Source organism: Nematolebias whitei, chromosome 8 (assembly GCF_014905685.2).
Source record: "Nematolebias whitei isolate Nwh7 chromosome 8, NemWhi1, whole genome shotgun sequence".
NCBI lineage: Eukaryota > Metazoa > Chordata > Actinopteri > Cyprinodontiformes > Rivulidae > Nematolebias > Nematolebias whitei.
The window spans coordinates 19340499-19366472 of NC_056505.1; the positions used below are offsets into that span (position 1 = coordinate 19340499).

Below are 25974 nucleotides of genomic sequence, written 5' to 3' on the forward strand. Positions count from 1 at the left end.
TTGATTTTTTTCAGTTGCATTTAATTTGTTAGTCTAACAATTTTTGTCTTCTTAGTTTGAAGAGTTAAAACTGTTTAAGTTCAATCAAGCAATTGTTATTAAAAAAAACGTAAAAAAATATATTGGACATTTAGCCAATTAGTTATCAATTAAAAAAATCATTAAAATATATTGAAATTAACCGTTAATGTGCATTGCTTGTTGAAATATTTGACATAATTTTGGTTGTCCCCTTATTCAGGGGTTGTCACAGCAAGCAAACTCACATGAAAGATTTGGCAATTGTTTTACGCCGGATGCCCTTCCTCACACAACCTGGACTCGAACCCGCAACCTCAGGATTACAAGACCGTGGCACTGTCCACCAAGCTACCACAGCCCAACATCCAGAGTACTTATGCTTATATTTAAAGGGTTAACTGCAGTATTTATTTGGAACAATATCAAGGTTGTTCATATATTTGTGTGTGTGTGCGTGCACGTGTACCATTATAACCAGCAGCATTGGTCTTCCAGTCAGAAGCACTAAGATGCCCGGCTCTTGAGGTTTTTACAATGATGTGCTGTACATCTCTCCAGGTTAGAAGAGGACTATTTAAAGAAACACACAAAGACAAATCCACTCACTGGTTAATACCATCAGTCAAAATCTTGGTATATAAGCAACAAAAAATATGTTTTAAAAACAAATGCTAACAAATGCGAACATAACTGAAATAATGTAAAGCACACGTAATAAAGATGAGAAAAATAAAAGGTCACTGAATGATTTACTGTGATGTAAAAAAATAAGGGAGACATTGAGATATAAACCAAAAGACTCAAAAGGGCAAAATGGCTATTAAGAGGTGCAAACATAAATATCTCTTTGTTGTGTTATTACATTCAGACAACAGTGGGAAGTGGACAAACAGGTAGATGAAAGAGAAACATAAGCAAGTTTAAGATAAAAGGAAAGGACAAACAAATTATTCAGTCAAAGTTGGGTAAAGAAAACAGTGATCTAAGAAAAGTAGAAGTTTAGATTGGGATGTAAATTAGAGAGGACACAGATGAAGAACATAGACGCTTGTTCATGCAACCCTAGTTTCTCAGATCTCACGTGAGAGCCATTATGGGATAGCAGCCATGTGTCTAAAGTCCTTTGATGCCCAAACGCTACATTAAAGGGAAAAAAACAGGAAGAAATGGGTCAATAGGTTTCCTGGGATTCCCTTCAATCTCATATGTTGGCCAGATGCTCTGTTCCCTCTCTTGTGTCGCTCCCTCGCCATCTGAGCCTTACAGAAATTTCAATACTCTAAAATGTGTAAGCTAAAAGTGACCATTAATGTTGGTAAATAACATTTATATTTTATTATTTAAATGTATATATAATTTGAGAGCAAAACAGAGAAAAATAGCCCGCTGCATGAATTGCTTTCATAACAATAGGTATGTGTAAAAAACAGAATATCTACAGGAAGTGTGCTCATTACATGTTTAGATGCAGATGTTCATAAAATTATGCTTAAGAGGCAGATGATTTTGCAATATTATGACAGTTTAATGTGCAGCTGTGATAATGAAAGTGTGAATAAAATAACAGGAAAAACAGTCGTTGTGGGTTTGTCTTTATAAGAAAGATATGCGTGAGCATGGATTTCCTTGATATTTCAGTCCAATAGTTTCATGTTTTATTCATTACCCCAGCAGACTGTATGCTTATATCTACTTAGTCCATTACGAATGTTTATTAAGGCAGAATACATTTGATTACATTTATTCTGTCGTATTTAAATAAATAATGCACGTTTTTAAGCTGTTTTTGTACATAACATTTGTGTTCAGTAAATCTTTTAAGACGTATGTTAAGGAATTGTTGCCACTCTTCTTTTACCATTCAGTTCATTTTACATAAAAGTAATCAGCTTTTCAATTTGGACTTAAGACTTTAGACAGGTCAAAACACTTTTTGACAAAAGGGATGTACCTGTTCAGGCCACCGGTTGAACACAAATAAATTTTTATCAAGTAAAGATTCACGCATAGAGAATTTCCACCACATCACTTCTACACATTGTCATGAATTTATCTGTACTGGAGACATTACAGACCTGTTCTACATGCTGGAAGTCACTATAGCTTTCAACGAGCCCCAACTTATAATGTTCATATCTATAACCAATATCTGGAACATAAATGGCTGAAGATGAAATGTTAGGTGCAAAATAAATAAAGGGTGGAAGCACAGATAAGACTTCAAACAAGTCAGAATAATTAACGTTCAGATCAATATTAATAGGCTTTGCTGCCACTGTGTAATTATAGTTCCATTAAAGTTTTATGGTCATTAATTAAAAGTGACTTTGGCATTGCTATCTAGGCCATGACCGCCTTCTCGTAAACAAGCCAATACTAATTAATAGAGAAGCTCACATGCAGGAAAAAAACTGAAGCAAATAGAAAGTCTGATATACGTCTCTTGATGCTTCTTTCAGGTTTAACTATGGATTAAAGTACACATGGAAAAAAAATGACTGAAATGAAGAAGGATAAGAGTTTCCATCAACGTTCAGTTCTGTAATAGAAGATTACATATTAAAGAGCAAGCAACTCTTTGTTTGCTCTAAAATCCGTTTCTGTGTTTTGAATTTTAAAAAGACTAACGGAGAGAAATATACATATTTTCACCCTTCAGTACCTGAGCCATTTTCATAACACCTCACACCAGTAGAGGTTCATGTGCCAGACTGTTCCTCAAACTTCATGATTATCCCTCCAAAAGTTTATCCTCCTTAAATAAATACTCACTTTACAACAAAAACATTTCTAGTGTTATGGTCTTGCTTTGCTTAATTAGGGACTCACAAAACCATGGTTTGACAAAAAAAAAGAGCAACAATCAGAACAGAGAACAGGATAATGAAGTATTTAAATGTTCTAATCCACAGTTAAACAAACAGAAAACACTTTACTGGAGTTTAGATTGGTCCGAGATAATGGCACTGTGGCACATTACAGATTTAATCACTCTTTTGTTTGTTTTTTACCAGATAAGAGTAGGTACGATCAATAGAGAATAGAACAAAAGTAGACTGTCCCACATTTATTCTGTCCTCTCTGCAAGTACATGAACGCAAGAATGAACTGACAGAGTGAAAGAAAGAGAAAAGAGTTTGGCTTGGAGGTGTAAAAAACCACAGCAAGAATGAGCCAGCAAAAGAGGAGAAAGCAAGCAGGGAAGAAACTGTGTGTGATAATCTTGTTGAGGAAGCAGGTTTACGTGCGCAGCACTGAATATTTTCTGTTGGGGGTGGGGGGAGGAGGATTTGGATTGGATTATCCAGGTTAATTGATGTGACCTCAGTCATCTGAGCTGCTCAACATGTGATGACAGGCCTAATTCAGAGTCCCTGCACCTGCACTGCAGTTCCAATTAATGAATTTATCACAGATTGAAAGTCTTAAAAGATTTCTAAGAAAAGCAGAAAGACAAATTTTGTGCCCTAAATAAAAAGGCAACAACTGATTTCATAAGATGTTTAAACAAAATACGAAAAAAAGTAAATCAACCTTTATTTATACAGGTAAATCCCATTGAGCCTCGAGGACTCATTTACAAGAGAGACCTGATTTCAACAAAGAAAGATGACAACAATGGACAACAACAACAACAATAAACAATTAAAAAAAGTCATACTGCAAGTTTTTTTTTATTTTTTTATTTTTTTTTAACAAATAGGATGGCTAAAAGGGAAAGGTAACAAAACAAACAAACAAACAAAAAACAGCTAGATTTCAAGACAAATGTAGAAAACTAAAAACAGGAACATGTCAGCATTGGACCCTGCCAGGTGTCCAACAGATTCTTAAAGCCACTTAGAGAGGTCAAGGTCGAGAGCTTCAAATCTTTTTGTAAGATATTCCAGGAAACAGGAGCGGAATAGGAGAAGGCCCTTTTGCCTAGTTCAGTCCTCATTGAGGGAACACTGCAGGTAATAATGTCCTGAGAGCGCACTCCGTAGCTGCACTCACGCAGAGACATGTAGGAGGAGATGTATGAAGGCAACAGACCAAGAAGTGATTTAAAGATGAAAATATGCCAGTAAATGGTCTAAAACACTTAAATGGTTTTGTTGTTTTCAATAGAAAAACCTCAGAGTCGTCGATTTTAATTGACATGATGTGAAGGGTAAGATCACTCTGCCCACGTGGAAATGTAACCCAGGGTGAGCCAACTTTCGACAAACAAGATAACTGTAATGGTGGAGGTAGTGAAGCTCACAGCGTTACCTGAGGCATTTCTGCCCTATCAGCCAACATTAACCCAAAGAATACAGGCAAAAACATTTTCAAAGATACTAATAACTCATAATAGTTACTGCAGTGGATGTTTTCATGCTGTAGAGCGACACGGCAAGAACTCACAGTGAAATCCAGTATGTACCGAGATTGTAAATTTCACATTACACAACCACTTTGTGGAAAATCAGTTTAGTTTTAACTGATCATAACAAACAAAGACTAAACTTATGCAACCAGAAGTTGAACCATATCTACATACAAAACACAAAACAAAGCACAACTAGCTTTAAGCATTAACCTTTAATTTAACCTTAAATCATACATAGTAATTATAACAAAAAATGGAAGATTTACTTGCAGTTACCTTCGTACTAACGAACATGCGGTAGTTCTCATTTATCCCTGTTGTATTCAGCTGTCCATGAGGTCAGCTGCCAGCCTTTATTCATCTTTTACATTTTTCCAAACTTCGTTTAGGTTTTGGAAATTTAATGAACTGTATTACATCCTCTATAAACACTCAGGGGAACACGTGTCTGAATTGTATGTTCCCCATTGACAATTTAACCATTGTTTCCGATGATTTTTCACAAAATCCCTATGACCACAAAGCGTTCGTAATGGGAAACCCCAACAATGTTGTCAGAGGGAAAGAGGGTGTAGCTCCTGCAGGTACGACTCAGGTCTCTCTTGTAAATGAGTCCCTGAGGCTCAATGGGATTAACCTGTCCAAATAAAGGTTGAATGGAAAAAAAAAAGAGGCGTTTCACTTCGGGACAAATTGCGATTGCCGTTTGGTCAGTTGCTGACAAGCCTACTGGACTGATTGACAGATATTTGGCATGAAGAGTGGTGACCAAAACATTATTTAAATTCATTTTTATTTTATTAACCGTTATTTAACCAGGCAAATTCCATTGATATCACAGACCTATTTTGAAAGGGAGGTCTGGGACTGAAGGCAACCTAACATGCATGTTTTTGGACTGTGGGAGGAAACCGGATAACCCGGCGAAAACCCCACACAAACACGAGAACATACAAACTCCACATAGAAAGTGTGGTCCATAGGGCCATCCGGGGATTGAGCCTAGGACTTTCTTGCTGTGAGTCAACAGTCCTAACTATTAAGCCATTGCGCTGCCCAAAATTAATAAATTCAAAATCATATTTGAAAATGATCAAAGGCCATGACAAATGCTGATGAAAAGTTGCAACAATAACTTAATATCTTTCTTTGCAGCTGAAGTGATAATATGAGATGAAAAACAACCACAAACCACTCAAAAATGTGAATGCCTCATCATTCAAATGCAGGTATGAAATCTAAGAAATGCTAATGTGTTACGCACCTGCCTCCAGATCCCAATACATGTATCACAATATACCACCAGAGACCGTGACAATCAATGGAACACAATGAGGCTGTTGCACTACAAGAGAGGGCTTAATCCTTTTGAATCTAAATCAAATTCCTCATTAAAATGTGTGATGAGAAGCAAACGTCAAAACAAGCAAACAAAACCCATGAGTACCAATGTTTACTGACAGATTATATTTCTCCACTCCAATACATGTGTAACTGATTGAAAAGCCTCTCAAATACTAGCTATGTTTACATGGACATAAGTAATCGGATCAAGCAGCCGTTCAGAATAAAAACACGTCATGTAAACACACTGTTCGGATTATTTTTGTTTATTCAGCGTGATCCGAAATAATTTGTGATCAGAACGAAACGGGTGGTTTACGCCAATTCATAGCCTGAACAGTGTCCATGTAAACGCATCATCTGTTCATTTTTTTCTGATGGTGAAAAACTGACCTGACTGTGCATGTGCGACTTTGTCATTTCCGCCTTTCTAATGCTAATAATATTAGCATGTCGGGGAAGAAAAACTGGTCGGTGAGCGACACATTTCTACTAGAAACTTTGAAAGAGCTCAAAATGATCTGTATTACCTGAAGCTCAGTCATGTCGCGGGTCCATTTTGGGTGCTCAGGTTTGTTTATGTTCATCCCGGAAGTAAACCAGAAGTAGAACTACTTCTTCTGTGTTTTTTTTTAAGGAGAGTTTACCACTCTGCGTATGTCAGTATTTATGTTCAGAACAAAGCCCGCTGCATGTAAACGCTCGTCATGAACAGATTGTGCCCATGTAAACAATACATTTGCATTATTTAATCTGAAAACATTTCAATCCGGTCAAAAAATTTTGTTCATGTAAACATAGCTACTGAAGGCCAAGAAAATTCAAGGGACTGGCTTGTCATCATCACAATTACATTCGTCAGAGTTGACTTGGATGAAACCAACAAGTAAATAACAGCTGTTAAATGCTTTCATGTCTTCACCATTCACATCCTCATACAGATAATATTTGTGCTCCACAGACTTTTAACTTCCTTACCACTTGGGCAGAAGTTCAAACAGTGATGCATTCAATGTGAATAAGTCACAACATAAATGCACCCTAGCTGCAATGGGAACTACAATTATGTGTTTTAATCCCTATGTTTCAGTCCACCATCCAGCTACACGGCACTCATCATGCTGCTTTAACAGAAAACTAGAAGCTGATAAGTAACCATTTAGTCCAGTTGTTTTAAACATCAACACAATGTAAAACCTTCTAAATCCTATGTGCATGTTTACATAAATATTGCTGGAATTAACTGGTGGGAACAAAAAATAAACAGAGTAATAAATTATTTTCTACTGGACACTTGGCAACAGTAACCAAACAATGTCTCACGTGTTCCCCTTATAGATCAGTGAACTAAGAACAAGAGGGCATTAGAGGTTAACCAAGGGACAATGGGGATGACAGGGTGAGGTTAAGTGGATCTTACTTTGCCTCCAGGGCCAGAGCGATGATGGCAGCTGCCATGGGAGCAGAAGCTGACGTCCCTGTGTGACTGTCTGTACACCGGTGTCTCAAATCTGTTGTGATCTGTAGGAGGCAGAGCAGGACAGGGTCAAAATACAGGGACAGAGGGATGCAATGAAAGTATGAAAGAATGAGTAGGGAGCCAGTAACTAACAGCAGGACTGAAGAGGGAAAATGACAGACAAACAAAGACTGGAGTCGTGAGGATCAGGCAGATTTAAACACACCTGAAACTTCTAAAACACACATTCCAGCTTTGATACGCTGCTGTGCAGGAGACCCAAACACAGCCACACAAACACACACGCACATCATTTTCTCCAAAGCTCCAGTTTACGTTAAAAAAACAAAACTAAATACTAAAAGGGCACAGTGTATTAGGCACTAAAAAGCGATAAAACAAGTTATTAAAGAGCTGTATATTTGCTTTGAGTGTATGGACTCTAATCAGCCATCAAGTCAGCCTGACAGTCAGCCAGCCAAGAAAAGCTTGGCTAACTTCCAGTCTGAACCCTCATCAAAGGACTTCCTCTGGACCGAAAAGTTTAAGGGATTATCTGGGGAAACACACACACATAAAATGTGTAACGGTTTTGTAAGACGTGAAAGTGATGTCAATAATAGTTCACAGGATACATCTGCTGACAGTAAGCCAAAATTATTATAAATGAAGAAGTACTACGGATGAGTACAAAAATGTAGATAAACTATGACATGAATGTTTGTATGTATGTGTGAGATATGTGGTCATGACTTCAATCGGTCATACTACTGACCCTATATCTTGCACACACCACACATGCACGTGCTCACACACACACACACACACAGAAATCCTTTAGACTTACAATCTTTCTGTCATAGTTCTCCCCGCTGCTGTAAGTGGTGGTCAGTGTGGACGAACATTCCTCCAGGTACCACGGTTTGCGTCCGCTCTCAGCTGTGCTGGAGATGGAGATGGTGTAGATGGAGTTGGTGTAGCCGTCACAGGAGCAGTGGTCTCTGCTGCGCCCGCCGTTACCTGAAGCCCAAACAAAGATGGAGCCACGGCCTTTTCTCCCCTAATGAGAAATAAATATGTCACATTATATTACACTTCTAAAGATTATTTTGTACTTATATTTCCTACCTATATTTTCTCTGACTTGACTTTTTTTTTATTTTACCTTTTTTAATGTCTACCAGAAGTAATGCAATCAATTTGGTATTTTATTGTGTTTGTGAGTTCAAGTTACTGTGTTTAAATTATGTTTACTAAACTGATGAGCAGCATATTCATGCAGGCATGTTTGATAAAAATCACTTAAAATGACCGCCTATCCAGACAGGTATAAATCTTTAAATTTAGCTTCCAGCACCTGTCTGCCCTCAGGAATTGAAAAGAAGAATGAAACTTTTTTTTCCCTGTATGGGTACTCAGTACCAGGTATTTTCTTATCAGTGCCTGTTTGGAATGTGTTTCAGTTTCCAACCTCAATCCTCAGCAGTCTGAAAAATATCCAGGAAACAAACAATGTAATTGGATTAAACATCAAAGTCCATGCTCAATAATCCAGGTAAAAAAAATCCAACAAAGTTAAGTCAGGTCCTCTGGATAGTTTCTTTTTGTTGAAACAAAACAAAAAGAAACCGTCCAGAGGACCTGCCTTAACTTTGGTGAGTAATTTGATTAAACTCCAGCAATCACAATAATTTAATAGATCACAGTGTAGTGGATCGTGGGTTGGTATTGTTCAGTTCCAAATTGTGTTAGTGAGGTTTTTTCTTTGCATTTTGACCTGAGGAAGTTTTAGTCTCTTTTCATGACACTGCAGAGGAGGAAAGGCTGAGATGAAATCTAAAGCCAGCTTATTAATGTCTTATTTTATACCTGCTTCAGATGTAACCTAAACAAATAATTTTCTCTAAATATTTTCAGAGAACAGGCATTGCATCAGATGGGATGGCTGACATTAGCTTTGACTATTATTAGACATTATCTGTTGTAAAACTAAGAGTTAAACATCTCAGTTGTGTGTTAGGTATTTGGCTTTTGGGGGGGCTTGAACAGTGCATTTAAAATATTGTTTAAAATTGTTTTGAGTTGCATTTTTACTTCTGCCTTTTGTAAAACTTTATTATACATTATACAAGACCATTTAGATTTATTCATATCATGATAGTTTTCCATATTTTTTTCTATATATATATATATATATATATATATATATATATATATATATATATATATATATATATATTTAATTTTTTTTAAACTGTTAATAATTGTTTGATCATGCAATCAGGTGCATGTCTTGTAGTTTTATTTAGTGTTCATTTAAGAATAACTTCATGTTTAATATGTAGGTTTATAAATGGAAGCTAATAAAATTTATAAGACAATATTGTTCAAAACAGATAATTGTTGTGCATGTTTTTCAGAACATATGTGAAGAGCACTTACATAAAAACAGTTTTGATTTAACCTGCGGATTAGTCTCAGTTTCTCGATGTGCAGTTCAATTAAAAACAATTTCTTAGGAACTAATTTAAGATGACCTAAACACAGGATCACCAGAATGGTTGTGACTGATTTCCGAAGGGCAAGGTCAGCTAGAAGTCAGTAAAAAAAAACAAAAAACAAACAAAAAAAGACAATCTGAAGGACACTGAAATTCACACCCTTTTGTCAAAGCACACAGACGCACACATACAAGCCAATAAAAGGTACGATGGAGTTTTTCAATAAAAAGGCTCCTGTCAGGCAGCGATAAGCGCTTGAAGTCCCTCTGAGTGAGAGGAGGTTCAGTCAGGAGCAAACACTGGCAGATGAGTGATGAAGAGTGCGTTTAAAACCAGCTAACGGCAAAAAGAAGGAACAATAAGGAGGGACAAGAATGAAAAGGACAAAAGAGATGCAGTTCAGAAGTAAACCAAGACAAAAAACACTGTCAAGAGATCAAAATAGAGCAAACAAAATGCTTGTTACTGTGCAAATGATTCACCAATTTAAAAAAAAAAAAATTTAAGTGTTTAAAGTGTTAGGTTAATGTTTTTAAAATATCTGTCTTCTGTTTCAAATATACGTATATACTGAAACTGTTCATTTATCAACTACTGAGACAAACAAAGACAAATACAAACTCTTCTCATGTAAAAACATTGCACACACCAGGAAAAGCTTGTTTAGATCAAATACACAGCAAATCAGGACAGAGTGCAACTTTACAGCTGTCAGTCTTACCTTTAACACCTCAGCTGTCAAACTGTCACTTAGGTCCACTTTACACCAACAAGCACGCCATCTTCACTAAACATCACTAACACGCACAAACACAGCAGCACGAGCACATGCACTAGGTGCCAAGCACATACTGGTACTCACACCAGCTGGACAGATATCTTCCTCACCTCTGTCATCTTTAAAGACAAACCTGTCGGCAACTAGAGGAACTCTTCTCCTCACACTCACTACCTCTGAGTTTCTTTCCCTTTAAGTATTTTGTTCTCAGCCTTCCAGATTTTAGACATTTTGTCCTCCAATGACCACTGATTTAATTCCCCTGAGATCTACAACTTATTCACCAACTGAGAGCTGGATGTAGCAAACAATGAGAAGAATGTGGAGATTTATGTTCGTGAGATGTAACCAGAAAATGACTTTAACCCATATTGACCTCTGTTAGCTTCTAGTTTTACTTCCTGATTGCTTTGCAGTTCCAACATTGTCATTTGAGAAAATAGGACATAAATATGTAAATGAATAAATAACAGAGCAGCAATATTCTCCCATGTTTAAGAGCTTCACATGTAGGAAAAAGAACAGATAAATCTGATTAAGAATACACTGACTTAAAACACACATCTGCTTCAATTGGGTGTTTATGTATTTTGTTCCAACTACTGTAAATGCTAAAATCAGTATTTGGCTTTGTTTTTGACGTTTCTGTATGTAAATTTGCACGTGATCATGTGCCCACCGAGCGGATGCCGTTCTCAAAGGCCTGCCTGGCCAAAGATGCTGGTCCATCCACAGTTTTTCCATCATCATCGGGTCCCCAGCTGGCACTGTAGATGTCAATGTGCTGCTGGCTCAGACTCAGAGACTTGGCCTCAACCATATCGGTCACATCTCCATCCAGCATTCGCACACCTGAAGTGAGGGGAGGGGGAGAGAGGCAGGCACATACCAATATTATATGTATCGTCCATGTTTTCAATAAAACATGCTGACAAGTTTTCAAAGGATTCCTTTTCTACCTACATAATAAGTGAAAGAACTGCAACTGACTGCAGACTGTTTTAGCATTAATTTACCATTTCAGTAGCCTAACAAGCAGTCAATAATAAACAAATAATAGAATGTAAAGATTAAAGCACTAACGAGCATGAGTTTCTGTTACGAAGGAATAAAATGATCTAGTTAATTGTTAAATGAGAATACTACAAATCACTTACCCCCTATTCTGGCATTGTAGGCAATTCCCACGATGCAGTGGGAGTTGTTTGCAGATGCAGCAACTTCACCTGCACATCGTGTGCCATGCCTGAGAAAAGAGCAAGAAAGAACTGCTTCTCATGACAACTGTAAACACACCTACATAATGTATCTGAGAAAGTCACACACAACAAAAAATAACTACATTTGTAAACCAGCAGAAGTGCTTACACAAACTTTAACTTATTGTGCAGCACTTTGGCTACCCTTGTGGTTTTTTTAAATGTGCTATATAAATAAAGTTGATTGATTGATTTAACATAAATGTGCTGCTTGTGTGTACAATTAATGCAAAAAAGGTGCACAGATGTTTTTAGTAAGTTTACAGAAAATATATATAGTATATTGAAAAGTTACAAAATAAAATATCCCTTTAAGTAAAAAGGTAAACTTATTTTAAAAAGCTTTGTTTTGGTTTTGGTAGTTCTGGAAAAACAAAAAGCCATTGGTGATAAACTTTGGTTGTTCCACAATTGCACAAACACAAAAACACAGGGGGTCCAGTTTTGATTCTTTGTAAGAGGCGACTCCACTAACACTCACAAAAAGGATAGCAATAGCTTAAACAATGTCTAATTTAGTTAATGTGTCGGACTTCTCCAATTTTACACCACAGGGTAACATTCCACCAGTAACTGCAGTGGTGACAATCGGCCCACCCGGGTCACGCTACGTTTGTGTCGGCTGCCTCCTTAAAAAACGCCACTTTTCAGAACTGCACAACCACAAACACACACATTTCCTGTAGAGAACATCTGCTACACAACCCCCCAAAACATCTCTGACCGCTTCCATGGAAACCCAGCATCTAGAGGCAGCATCCCCCCCCCCCACCCCAGTAATGACAAGGGAAGTTACTGAGTCCAGAGAAGCAACTGAACTATATAAATCACATTGCTGTGTCACAACGTGAATACAATAGATTTAGATTACATAATGATAACATTTGCTTTCTACTATTATGAAAATAAGTACAAAAAAGTAAGAATTTTACACAATTTAATCAACTAATCCAATCAAATAATTTCAAACATTACAGTGTTCAATTTTCTTCTGCTCTAGTTTAAAGCAAAAAACAAAAAAACATATTTTAATACACATGACATTCATCACTACGTCTGGGGATTTTTTATTTTATTTTTTTACTGTAATCATTTATAAAAATGTATGCCTTTCCTGCCTGTTTTGTTTACAAACCAATTTCAACTCTATCTTTGCACAGCTGGGCAACAAACAGAAATGAGAAAATCTGTCAGAAATAAATGCAACTGAATCAGTTTTCTATAATAAGATGCAAAGTACAGAAATAAACTGCATGCCAGACACCGACAGCCTTTGACAAATCTAAATTACATCTTAGAAAATAAAACTTAATAAAAATAACTAGAGAATGATTCAAATGAGTCCCCGAGGCGCAATGGGATTAACCTGTCTAAATAAAGGTTGAATGAAAAAAAATTAAAAAGTAGACCGGTGATTTTCTGTTTTTTGTGAAGCTAACAGATAGGGATGATGGCATAACAAACATTTTTGTTCAAAGGTGTTCAATTTAAACAAGTACATGTATTTGAACAACTAATGAGCAATGGACAGAAATCCAAAGATGATTTCTTTAATGGTTTGCCACTATTTCAAAAAGTCAGAGTAAAAAAAAAGACACGGTGAAGGGGTAGAGACAGCAAGAATAATCTCAGTCAACAAAGTCTATAATAACTAATCTAAACGTAAAAAATAAAATAAACTTGTGCAAAACATTAAAAACATCAAGCTAATTTGGAGTCAGCTGTACAGGATTCAGCTCTTACTAAACGCTTCACACAGAAACATGTATTGTTTGTTTTTCCCGTAGGGGAAAAAAAAAGTTCACATTGATGATGTGAGACAGTTTTGCTGCCTCTGGTACCTAATCTATATATATCAAATAAATAAATAAGTCAGAAGATTATCAAAGCATTACTGAACATCATGCCAGAAAACTAGAGCTGGGGAAAAAGTCGTGGGACTTTCAGAAAGACTGCATGTACAGACAAACTGGTGAAAGCAAGGAGGATCAGCCTTTTTTTATTTATCTAAATCACACTAAAACCCATTGGAGAGACACAGCATTGCTATTCCTTTGGAGGTTCTGGCATATCAGAATGGGCATTTTTCTCAGCAGATATTTTGACTTGAACAATCAGAGATGCAATAACAACTGCACCGTTTCACTATTGCACCTCTGCAAACCAGCTGATTTGCAAAACGTGCACACAAGCCAAACTTTCTCTGAGTGGAGCGCAGCTCTTGTTAACTCATGCGCGCTCATCCTGCTGCTTTAATGCACATTTTCTAAAGGTGGAGGAAGCTTCTAGATGGATTTAGAAAACTTTGTGTTGTCAAACATTTGAATGAAAACAGTTTTTTCTGTGTAATTTTTTTTTTATAGACGTTTCAAGGGGAACATAAATATTTGCTATCGCATTCTTGCTTTTCGTTCCACTTTCAACTAAAAACAACAGGAGGACTGATGTCCAGAGAGATCAGAAAATTATCCAGAAAGTTTACATTTGAGCTAAAGTCTAATTCCTTTTCAGCTGAACAATACTTTCAACCAAACGTTGTTTTCTAATGACTCTCCCGAAATGTGGATGTGTTCAAAAATACATGCAGTACTTAAATACACAATACTCATCTGCTACTTTTATTATGGTAAATAAAAGCAATTTCCACACCATACTTTCTGCATCATGTCTTGCTTCTTGTGAGCTCTAGACTAATGCTTCAACACACGACGTCCCTTAAATTTTTCCAGCTGTGAAAGCACTTCTCCAGCAGAAAATCTCCAGTTGTGAAGTGCATGTGTGAACAGCAACTGAGGAAAACGTCTGGACCCAATTGTATGCACTTTCATCTAAATGTATCCCGTGCTTATAGGTGTAAGTTGCTTATATAACAGGTTATGGTACAATGTGTTTGCATTATTTCATTTCTTCGCCAGTTGTTTCTCTTCCCTCTGTACTTTTTAAGCCCAATCTCACTGACCAGGACTGCAAATGATTAGTAAAAAAAAGTGTGGAAAGTATTCTCATACTCTAAAGTGAATATTCATGCCTCTAGAAAAGTTATATGTTCCTCTAATCAAGATATTTTGTGAGGGTTGAAGTATACCATTAAAAAGTTATATTTCAGTAACAACCCTTTTTTAAGCACCACTTTTAAGCCAAGCTGTTGGCTCCCTCTTTAAAATTGCCTCAACAGCCTCTGATTCGCACACATCACGGCAGTAATCCATAAAATTGTCTGTCTAGCAATCTTTCCAGTCCCAAGTGTTTGCCTGCATTTTCCATTTTCTTCACATCTGTGTCACAGTCACTCATGAATCTCTCCACTCACCCAAAACCATCTCCAACACTTGTGCGTTGGACAAAAGAGGGAAAATGCATAACTTATGTTCAATTTTCTGTTGTGTGCATAAAATTTGTTTGCTTTTAGTAAATCCGACATGATCATTTCATATGTTATGACGTAAATTTACATTTCTTATGTATCTAGCAGTTGGATTTCTGGAAAACATAAATGAGAAAGTCTATTAGGTCTTACACCAAGGTACTGTAGAATATCTAGAACCAAGTGAGTTAATGCTTAAAAACAAGACAGCATCTGAATGTCTCTGTGCCAGAAAAGCGAACTGACAGAAGATGATAGTGGAAAATCTACTTGAAATGAGCGCCTCTAAGTTTTAATGTTTATTTCTATTTTGGGGACTTTGGGGATTTTTGGATAGTTGTAGTTCAGCAGACTTTTTTCAGCTTTGGGACATCTGACTTGGACAAAAGAGATATTTTTGTAACCTGGTTGTTTGGGAAGTTTACTGAGCTACATCTGTGGGTCTCATGTTTCTCCAAGACGTTGCATCACGAGCAGGGACTCAGCCAGGCCTCGACACCCCATACTGCAGCCAAACACACACACTCTCAATAATCACTCGCCAAGGTAACAAAGAGTTTTTCCCCACTTCTTTTTATTTATTATTTTACAAACAAACCCACACATTCAAAAGCAAAACATATAACTTAATTAATTAAAAATAAAAAAACAGCCTGCCCACAAATCAAGTTCACTGATGCAACTCCTCACACTGAAAACAAACAAGATGGAGTTTCCTTCGCTTATTTATTCATGAAAGCTGTTTTACAAGTTAAGTTAGCATTTTTCTAAAACTACATTTTGGTGAGAAGATTATTTTCTTACTTGTTCTCATTGGTTGCGTCGTATCGCGGCATGGGATCTGCATCGTTGCTGTTGACATCAAAACTTGCTTGGGGGTCCTGAAAGAGACACCAAGGAGAAAATCAAGAATATGAAACTTCAAATTGACTTCTAAATAAAAATCAGAGAAGAAATGTCAAGCTAGCGCTATAATTCATGAGAAAGGGAGGTCTAATATTGTTGTGTACCTATGCAGAAGAGATTAATAGATCATCAAAATGATTCTGTAACCCAATCTAACAGATGACATTAGCACTTACAACAGTTTTGTCAATTGAATTAAATCAGAGCTCATCCAGTCTGCCAAGAATTTTACCCTTTGGCATAAACACATCCCAACATTAAGAGTAACTAATAACTACAGCATCAAAAAGCAAATCATTTCTATCTGCACCGCTGACTGATCATTGACCTGCAGCTTCAGACCAAGATGTTACTCTGAATATTTGGACTTGGACAGAGCGGTACTAAAAACATGTAACCGCAGACAAACGCGTACATGTTTGCACTCTTTACCTTTCCGTCGACAGATAAGCGACATTGGATTATAATTAATTTTCATCTTAATATTACTTGGGCTGGAACAGGAATGAGAAGTAATTCTTTTTGAGACCGGATTCTCTTTTAACTTTTCAAACCTGCAAACCATTTTAATTACTCTTTAGACCAGTATGTACAGATTTTTACACGAAGGATAAAAGAGGAAACAACAACTTAATTTATTTGTGAACATTTGATCCTGATCACTGTCACAAACATGAGCAGACATTTACAGTACATTGGAAGTCACATCTGTATAGTACATTGCAAACGTCACGCACTGAAGACACCCAAAATAAATGCACACTGCTGCTCATTGTCACTTTACATGCGCATACATACACACTCACGTAGTTCTGTAAAAGGTCAGGGTGGTTCCTCTCAATGCCGTCATCAAGTATGGTCACCACCACGTCTTTTCCCGTGTATCCCCTCTTCCACGCCCCCATGATGTTCATGTCTGACTGGCAATTATGGACATCATCGTTACAGTGCTGAAGAGGTGAAAGCAGATTGTAAAGAGTAGAGCAGGTTAAAAAAGGGGAGAAAGACATGAGTTGGAAGTTTTAAACATACACACATTTAAAGGTTAAGAGCATACCAACATGACTTTGATTTGAATTTACAGCCAAGCTTGAGCATAATCATTGCACAATGTAACAAACTAGTTCAAACAAGTTCGTGTCAGGCCTGTTCAAAGAATTTTTCGTAAAATCCCACAGAAACTCATTCAACCATGACTTGATCACTCGTTCATTTAAATATTTTTTTCCCTCAAGCCCACTGTGTTTTACTTGTTTGGATTAAATTATATTTACAATTTAAATAAGGAATTTACAGGAGTTGTGAAATCGTGACATTACTTGGCCAAAACTCATGACTGCCTGATTTCAACTACCGGTAATATAAGGTATCAAAGAACAGTTACTGTAAGAAACGTCAAAACAAATATTGTTGAAAATTATAGCAGCAAAAATATGTGATAAAATAAACATTTACACTTGAAGATTCTGAGAAATGCCATCAATAACTGGCAGTCAATGATCTTAACAGCATGCCTGAAACTTCATAGTACATCGTGTACAGGACCTTAGTAGAAGTATACAGTGTACCGTGTACATGACCTTAGTAAAAGTACACAGTATAGTGTTCTCTAATGAAGCACTCTCAGGACTGGTTTAACAACTTTTCTGTAGTTTACTTTTATGTCATTTCAGTGTTTTCAATGGAGGGGCTGTCAGACAGAATTTAATAAATTATATTTATATCACAGGAGCAGAATATTAGCAGAGTATAAATTACCTTAAACAATTTTTGAATTTGATTTTGGATTGGAAAAAAAAAAGAGAAACTTAAATTTGTATGCCTATTTTATGACTGTCTATTGTTGTCGTTGTTATTTCACTGTTGTCATCATTCTTTGTTCAGAAATCAGGTCTCTTGTAACTGAGTCCCCGAGGCTCAATGGGATTAACCTGTATACATAAAGGTTGAATTAATTAATTTTACTTAGTTTTTTATTTGCTTGACTAACAGATTTCGATGATGATGATGATGATGCTCCGAACACATTAACTTTTAACACAAAGTTAAACTTTAAATACAACAATCCTGGTGAGGTCGGGGCACGGTGAGCCTCTAAAACTGAGGTTCTGGTTCTCTTTTTTTGTTCAAAGCAGCTTCTATTTAATCTCTGTATCATTAATAGATTGGATGGCTTTAAAAAGACCACAACAATACACACACCCCCAGTGTCATTTCTAGGAGCATAGAGAACTTAAATCCATGTCTATTGATTGGTTGAAACGACAAGATGAGATCTGGTTGTCCGAGACGAAAAAAGTTTGTCTCAGACAAACGGAAACCGCCTATGTCAACCCGTTTAAATGTTCATTTATTTTTATGAACTAATGTGTCTCAGATTTTACCTTAATAGTTTTGATTTTTTTTTTAGGTTTTTTTTTTTTTTTTTTTTGGGGGGGGGGGGAATTGAATAAAAAGATTCTTAAGGGTAACAAAATAAAATTTTAATTAGTTAAGCTTGTGTAAATGTCTAAATGTATTAAAAAATATTAAAATAAGGGCCCATATCTATTCTAATCTACATATATAAAATCTTAATGACAAATAAACCAGTCTTACTCTCTTTAAAATGCCATTTTGTTATACGATACAAATTATTGCCATGACTTTATTAGCCCCATCTTACACAGTGTGACACATGTAATAAAATTACATGATTGCTGCTGCTGCACAGCTTAACGACACCTTAAATCTAAGCTGGCAGTCCAGTATTTCTCACAGCAAATGGTACTGGAGGGAATCGTGTGCCAAAGCTTTTATTTGTTTTCATGCCATGGTAACATTCAGACACATAATATAGTTTATTTACTACTCTACTGCCAAGAAGTTTCACTTTGTAAGTTTTGACGGTATCGTATCACGATGAAAATAAATGTTTTTGTTTAAGTTTCATATTTAGATGGACACAAAATTACGCAATCTGTCAAACAGGAAGTGTGTCTCTATAGTGTTTGGACTTTATGAACTTTAACTTTATTGGAAATTAGTGAAAGTATTGTTCCTAATAAACCTAAAAACATACACAGAAAGTTTAGAAAGTTGTATTTTTCAGATAGAAAAAAAAAATCCTCTGGTCAAAGTATTAGGAATTATCTACATTACGTTAACAATTGACAGAGCTGAGGACGTTCAACCACATGTGTACACACATGCATGCGCACACACACGTGCACACACACACACAAATAAATGTAAAAGAGCAAAGATCTGAGTGTGTATGCAAACAGCTGTGACATGCTCACAAATATCGCCAGTACAAATCTGACCCTATCTTGTCCCTTTTTAAACTTGGGGACAAATTTCATAACATTGGTTCTTTTACTTTGAAATAAAAAACATAAAGTCCTTCAGCTCCACCAACGCAGCTGTAATCTTGACCAGGCCATGACCTTGGACACACAAACTGGAAATAAATTGGCAGCATGAGAACTGTGAGCGGTTACAGTGTACTTACAATGTACCACATACTGCTCCACTTGGCGTCATTGTAGAATATGTTGTTCTGAGCCATGCTGCTGTGGGCGGGGCTTGTCTGGGAAAGAGGTGGGGCTGATTTGTAATCCCTCTTGATCCTCCGTTTGACCACCTGCTGTTCTATCCACTCCACCTGAAACAAGCACACACAGTCATGACATGAGTAAGCAAAAACATGATTTCAATCACTCAGCAGAGACATTAATGCTCAGATAACCCATCTAAGACTCAGAATTTTTTATTTATTAAACTCTATAAAATTTGATGTTTAATTTTTGAAAGGAGGTTCATATAACTTAACTTTGTTTATGTGCTTCAAAAAACCCTGCACAAAAGACATTCTATGTCAAAACAATAACTGTAGTTAGCACACTCTTATAGTCAGTGAGTAAATGCAGATAAATTCTTACAAAGTTTCTTAAAATTACTATATTTTTGTTACGCCTGAGTCGTTGGATCAAACAAAACTTTAAGCTGCTATAATTTTTGTTATTCTTTTTTCAGCTCTTCCCTTCTTCAGGTGTCGCCACAGCAAACTAACTCGCATGAAGACTTGGCAATTGTTTTTACACCTGATGTCCTTCCTGACACAACCACAGACCACTGAGCTACCACAGCCCTCTGTGTGGAGCAGAGAGCTGCCATCTGGGGCACTCGGGGGAGCAGACGGTGGGGGTTAAGGGACTTGTTCAAGGACCCAGTTTGGCAAATGAGGGTGGAGGCAGGTGTGGGTGTCTCACTTTTCCCACCCACATTTTGACGTTGTTGGTCGGGGGAGTTGAACAGACCACCTTCAGATCACAGGCCAAAAATACAAGTGCTTGATGATTTTCAACTTTAGAATTAATTTAAAACAATGTAAGGCATCACTTTGTGGTCTCATTTAAAATGCAATCAAATGTCTAAATATATATAAATAACAAGCAACGCAGAATGCATAAAGTTTTACTGGAAAGAGCACCACAACTTTCTTAATTTAGTATAAAAAGTATTTTTGTCATTTTAATCTTTCTGGCAGCACAGGAAACTTGTCAGTTCTTTCTCCCAGCCTCCACTGAGAACATCTAAAGAAACATGCATTTTTATATACTGTTACTGTATGCACTAAAAACGCAAAAGTCTTCCAGGTAACATCACTCTCCCAAATGTTCTGGGCTTCCTTCAAGATATTCCTTGGCAAAATCTCACTCTGGTTCAGAAAAAAATTTCCGATTTCAAAATCAGCACTGCTGGATGTGAAGAGGACAGCTGGACCTGCTTGCTAGGCTCGTAAACTCTTTTTCAACTTTCCGTCTGTTTAGTCTAGCAGACTTCATCTGTCTAAAGTCTATCAAACATTTTACACGCACATAAACTGACATATACACAGACAGCATAGAATGAAGAGAAAAGCAACATGAGTTGCTAAACTTTCAGATAAACCACAAATACATTTTAGAATGAGTAAAAACAGAAAAAAGGTTTCAGTTCAAATAAAACCCAGACCCATACTGAATTGTGTTTTTTATTTAATGTATGCAAAGTTGTTGATTTGAAGGTATTTAGAAAATATCCTATTAGTGCAAAATTATTTCATACCTGTAAAGCTGTTATCTTTGCCTTCTTTTTGGTGGTGTGGGGTTGCACTTATAAAACTAATGAAATTATTTCTGAGACCTTCTGCTAATAAAAACAAACATTTTAAAGACGGGGCCAAAAGGATGGCCCAGCACAGAAGAGCAACATCTGCAGGCCAGCGGTCACTCTTTCAGGGATGAAGATGTGCACATTCTTGATAGAGAGGAATGCTGGTTTGAGAGGAGTAAGAGGCCATCTTTGTGAAGAGAACCTGTCCATTGTTAAACAGGGGCGGGAGTCTCCGTGTTCAACCATCACCCTCTTAATATGCTGTTATTGCGGATATCACACTCAGCCCTTTGTGAATAACAAGTGGCCATCAGGACACTAATGACCATGGTCCTTCTTTTACATGTGAACAACTAGTTTTTCAACCTTTATTTATGCAGGTTAGTCTCACTCTGTCACGACGACTCATTTACAAGACAGAGCTTTGGCTGTCAGCAGCAAACTGGTTGATCCACTGTGAGAAGGTGCCGTTTATAGACGGATTATTTGTTTATCAACACGGCGGCTGCGCGCGCAGCCTGACTGCAGAACGAGCCGGTGTCTTGTGCGAAATTCTGTTCCCCTTTATCGAGAGGGCGCACAGAGGCGTCCATCTTCACAGCTCTTCTGACAGATTTCTTGGTATTAAAAACAATAAATACACTCAATGTCTTGGTGGCTGACTGATATTTGTCAGGCTAAAGTGAACATGACAAGCTGTCCTGATGCATGCTCAATAATCCAGGTAGGAAAATCTAAAAAAGTTAAATCTGGTCCTCTGGACATTCAAAAAAACAAAACAAAGCAAAACAACAAAAAATGTAGAAACGTTTTGTCTCTCATCCGAGAGACTTCCTCAGTCTGAGGTGCTGTTTTCAGCTCAGTCTCTTAAATAGCACCTTCTCAGAGTGGATCAACCAGTTTTGCTGCTGACAACCAAAACCAGCTGATCACATGCTCAAGAAGGACCATCAGCCTAAAGACTCGACAACAAAACAAGTTTAACTTACTAATAACTCATCAACACCAGCACTATTCCAATAACAACACATTCAGTGTAGGACAACACTCCAGTAGTCAATTACATGTCAGGGAGACAGATAATCCGTCTATAAGAATGAGTTTGTTGCAGCGCCACAGACAGAAGAAGTCTTTTGGATAAAAGACGAAACGTTTCAGCAAAGAAGAATTTGTCCAGAGGACCTGACTCAACCTTGTTAGATTTTTAAAGACAGAATTTAAGTTTTAGGTTCTTGCCTAGATGACTAAAAAAAACAACACTGGTTCATCCTTGCGTTTAGGTTTTTCCATGACTGAATGATGACATGCTTGTTTTGAGAGTGATGGAGTGTGTATGTGGTTGCATTTAAAGAAAAAGTCAGATGCACAGACAATACTCAGTTAGCAAAAGGCAACTATTGTTCAAATAAAAACTTTTTAAAACGCTTTATAAAACCTACATGACTACTGAATAAAACAACATAAATACAAGGTTTGGCTACTTTAAAGCTAAATCTAGCATAGCAGTGCTTTAAGACTTTTTGTACAATACATTTTCTTCAAGTTTGCACTTCTATAAGTAACCATTTGTCTTCAAATGTGATGTGGTGTTAGTTCAACAAAAATCCTCTGAGATGCTCACATCATCTTGTGTAAGCTAGAAATTTTAGGTTGTACACATCAAATGCAGAGAAAAACTACACATAACAGATAATCAATAAAACAATTTTAGCCCTGCAAAATGTTTTTGCGTTGTTGCTCACTGTCAGAAATGCCAAAATCTGAGATTTCTAAGATATGAAACACTGTTCTTGTGTAAATGTAAAGCATTTTTCCACGTCAATATAGTGAGGAGAGAAGAGGAAAAAGAAAGGAAAGAGGCTGACAAGATGACTGGAGAATGATTATCTGGTCCCGTGCACGAAACAATCTGTCGGGATCTCCGGAGAGTAGGAGCGGAGGGCAACAAGACAAGATGAGATGAGAAGAAGAAAAGGCGATAAAGAGCTGAAGAGAAAGAGTCTCAGGAGAGTCAATAAAAGAAAACCGAGCTTGAAGAGGCAAGTGAAAACAAATGGCAAGAGAGACCAAAAACTAGCAAGAGAAGAGAAGATAATTGATTTTATAAACAGCATTGGTTTCTTAAATATATTGTTTTTTCTTGACTGTGCAGAAGGCAGAAAAAACAATCACATAAAGTGAAGTAATTATTAATTGCACTGACATTTTAATGTAATACTGCAAGGAGTAAAAACCTGCTTTTTTGTACGGTCTCAGTTCATTTCAATCCAACCTCATCAGAATCACCAATTAAAACAAATGCATCACTCTCCATTAGACTCAAAACAACCATTTCATCAGGAACCGTTTGCGTCATTAAAATTAGCAAACATCAGTTTTACCTTTACCACAATCGCTCTTTTAAAATAATCCTATCCGAGTGCCTTTGATGAGAAAATTGCTACAAAAACAATTTAATTTACTCAATGGAATGGATTGGATTCTGTCTACTACAAAATAAATTCTGCAATTTTGCTGGACGATTCTTTCAAAATACAAAATATTGTATTATGAATGCGAAACAATTTATTTCCTCTGGTAAAAAAAAAAGGTGAAAATGACCTCATATTTGATTAAAAGGCATGTAGAGCCGCAGATGAATTTACATAGATCTGTGGGCTCCTTTCCTATTACTTATTTATTCATTGACTTCTGAGGACTAACGTTAGCTAAACAAACTGATCTTTAATACAAAAAGAAAGATTTAAAAAGTAACTTTGGGGGTTTAGAGAGTATTTAGAAGATCTGACATAAAAAATATTTTTTCACACTATATGTTCTGTAGATTTGACCCAGATTTATTTTTTGATGAAGAGGGTCAGTGTTCTCTACACACGTGACAGTGGATTCTGGGGTGATCTGATCGGCTTCCAGTTATGGCACTATACTGCATCTTAGTTTGGGTATTGGACTTAGTTATGTCAAAACAGATGCAGTATTTGATCTTCCTTTGGTCTATCATTTTGTTACAAAACCTATAAACCATGCTTTATATTTGTTTTAAAAAGTACCAAAGTACAACCCATTTAGTTTTGGTTAATATTTAGTAAATAAACATTTCTTTCCAACTTTGCAGTGATTGTGCGTTTATGTTTTTGAAGCTATTGTGTCTTCACAGCTGATGGTGTGTATTACTAACCTTTGTTTGTGTGCCAGTTCTCGCTCTGAAGCGTGACAATCTATTCATTTCAATTAACTACAGTTTGATGGAGCAGTGGATGCTCTGCTAGCACCTGTACCTCTTTGTGAGCCACCTTTTCAGCCTTCTTTTTCCAATCAGATTCCCAGCATTATTTCACTTCTTCACTTTCCTCATCTCTGTCTCTGACTACCACTCTCTCAGTGTCTTTTTATGCTCTTCTTATTCACAGAAAGCTGGCTGGTCTCTCTCCCTCATTTCTTACTCCATCCCAATCCTCCCTCTCCCCTGCTCTCATTTGCTGTCTGTGTAAGGGTTTGCAGGTGGTGCTGGCTGGGTCAGTAACCAGGGGAAACTGGGGAAGAGTTCACTTCAATAGAACAAATGGGAACAAATTGATCCACTTTTGCTGCTGACAGTGTCATGATGTTTGAGCTGCAGGCTAAAAATTATAAGCTAGGAGATTGACATAAGGGACAAAGTAATGGGTGGAATGCCCACATAAACCTTTCACTTGAGAGAGGAAGATGGTTGTTGCTCTGTCTTAAGCACATCTGAGAAACTCAACACTCACATCTTATTTGGGAGATCAACAGACGCAGAGGTGGCCAACCTGCTCTAGGAACGTCTTGTAGGATGCTGAACTTTTAATAGATGATCTGTGAAATCTAAGGCACAGATTTAGGAGTCATTATGTCATTCAAGCACACTTTATTTATTTATTTATTTATATATTAACATTTATTTAACCAGGCAAATCCCATTGAGATCACAGATCTCTTTTGCCAGGGAAGCCTGGGACCTGAAGGCAGTCTAACATGCATGTTTTTGGTCTGTGGGAGGAAACCGGAGTAAACGGAGAAAACCCATGCAAGCACGAGAAGAATGTGCAAACTCCACACAGAAAGACCCCAGGTCCAACCGGGGATTGAACCCAAGAATTTCTTGCTGTGAGGCAACAGTGGTAACCACTGATCCATCGTGCTACCTTGACTTGATGACAATTTGTACCCAAGTTTTATTACACTAAATGAGGTGTAATAACACTCACATAAGATCCAAATACTTGGCCTTCTTGATGCTACCAATATCTTCAATTTTAAATTTATAAAACAGAGTTCAATAAGTAACAGGATGATGAGCCATAAGAAATACAAAATTAGCATGCTGCAACAGTTTTAACTAACAAATTTGAACTTTACTTGCATAATAAATACTTCTAATAATTAAAAAAATATTTTGTCATCTAGGCAGCACGGTGGCGCAACTGGTAGAGCTGCTGCCTCTCAGCGAGCAGGTCCCTGGTTCAAACCCCGGTCCAGGGGCCTTTCTGGGTGGAGTTTGCATGTTCTCTCCGTGCATGCGTGGGTTTTCTCCGGGTACTCCGGTTTCCTCCCACAGTCCAAAAACATGCATGTTAGGCTGATTGGTAACTCTAAATTGTCCCTAGGTGTGAGTGAGAGAGTGAATGGTTGTTTGTCTCGTTTGTCTCTATGTGGCCCTGTGATGGACTTGCGACACGTCCAGGGTGTACCCCACCCCTCGCACAGTGATTGCTGGACATGGGCACCAGCGACCCCCGTGACCCAAAATGAAATAAACGGGTAAAGAAAATGGATGGATGGATGGATGGATGGATGGATGGATGGATGGATGGATGGATGGATGGCG

General features: G+C 37.2%; 1 protein-coding gene across 3 annotated transcripts in view; it reads right to left on the minus strand.

Annotated features, from left to right (window-relative positions):
• pcsk5b (proprotein convertase subtilisin/kexin type 5b) overlaps positions 1-25974 on the minus strand; it is a 63120-nt gene that overhangs the window by 22831 nt on the left and 14315 nt on the right. For all 3 annotated transcript variants that reach the window (XM_037681022.1, XM_037681023.1, XM_037681021.1), the window contains exons 3-10: positions 19480-19632; positions 16793-16936; positions 15885-15961; positions 11615-11703; positions 11137-11309; positions 8026-8238; positions 7140-7240; positions 488-591 (exon numbers count right to left, since the gene is read on the minus strand). In XM_037681022.1, coding sequence (XP_037536950.1) covers positions 488-591; positions 7140-7240; positions 8026-8238; positions 11137-11309; positions 11615-11703; positions 15885-15961; positions 16793-16936; positions 19480-19632 — 1054 coding nt within the window. The remainder of the gene's footprint in view (positions 1-487; positions 592-7139; positions 7241-8025; positions 8239-11136; positions 11310-11614; positions 11704-15884; positions 15962-16792; positions 16937-19479; positions 19633-25974) is intronic.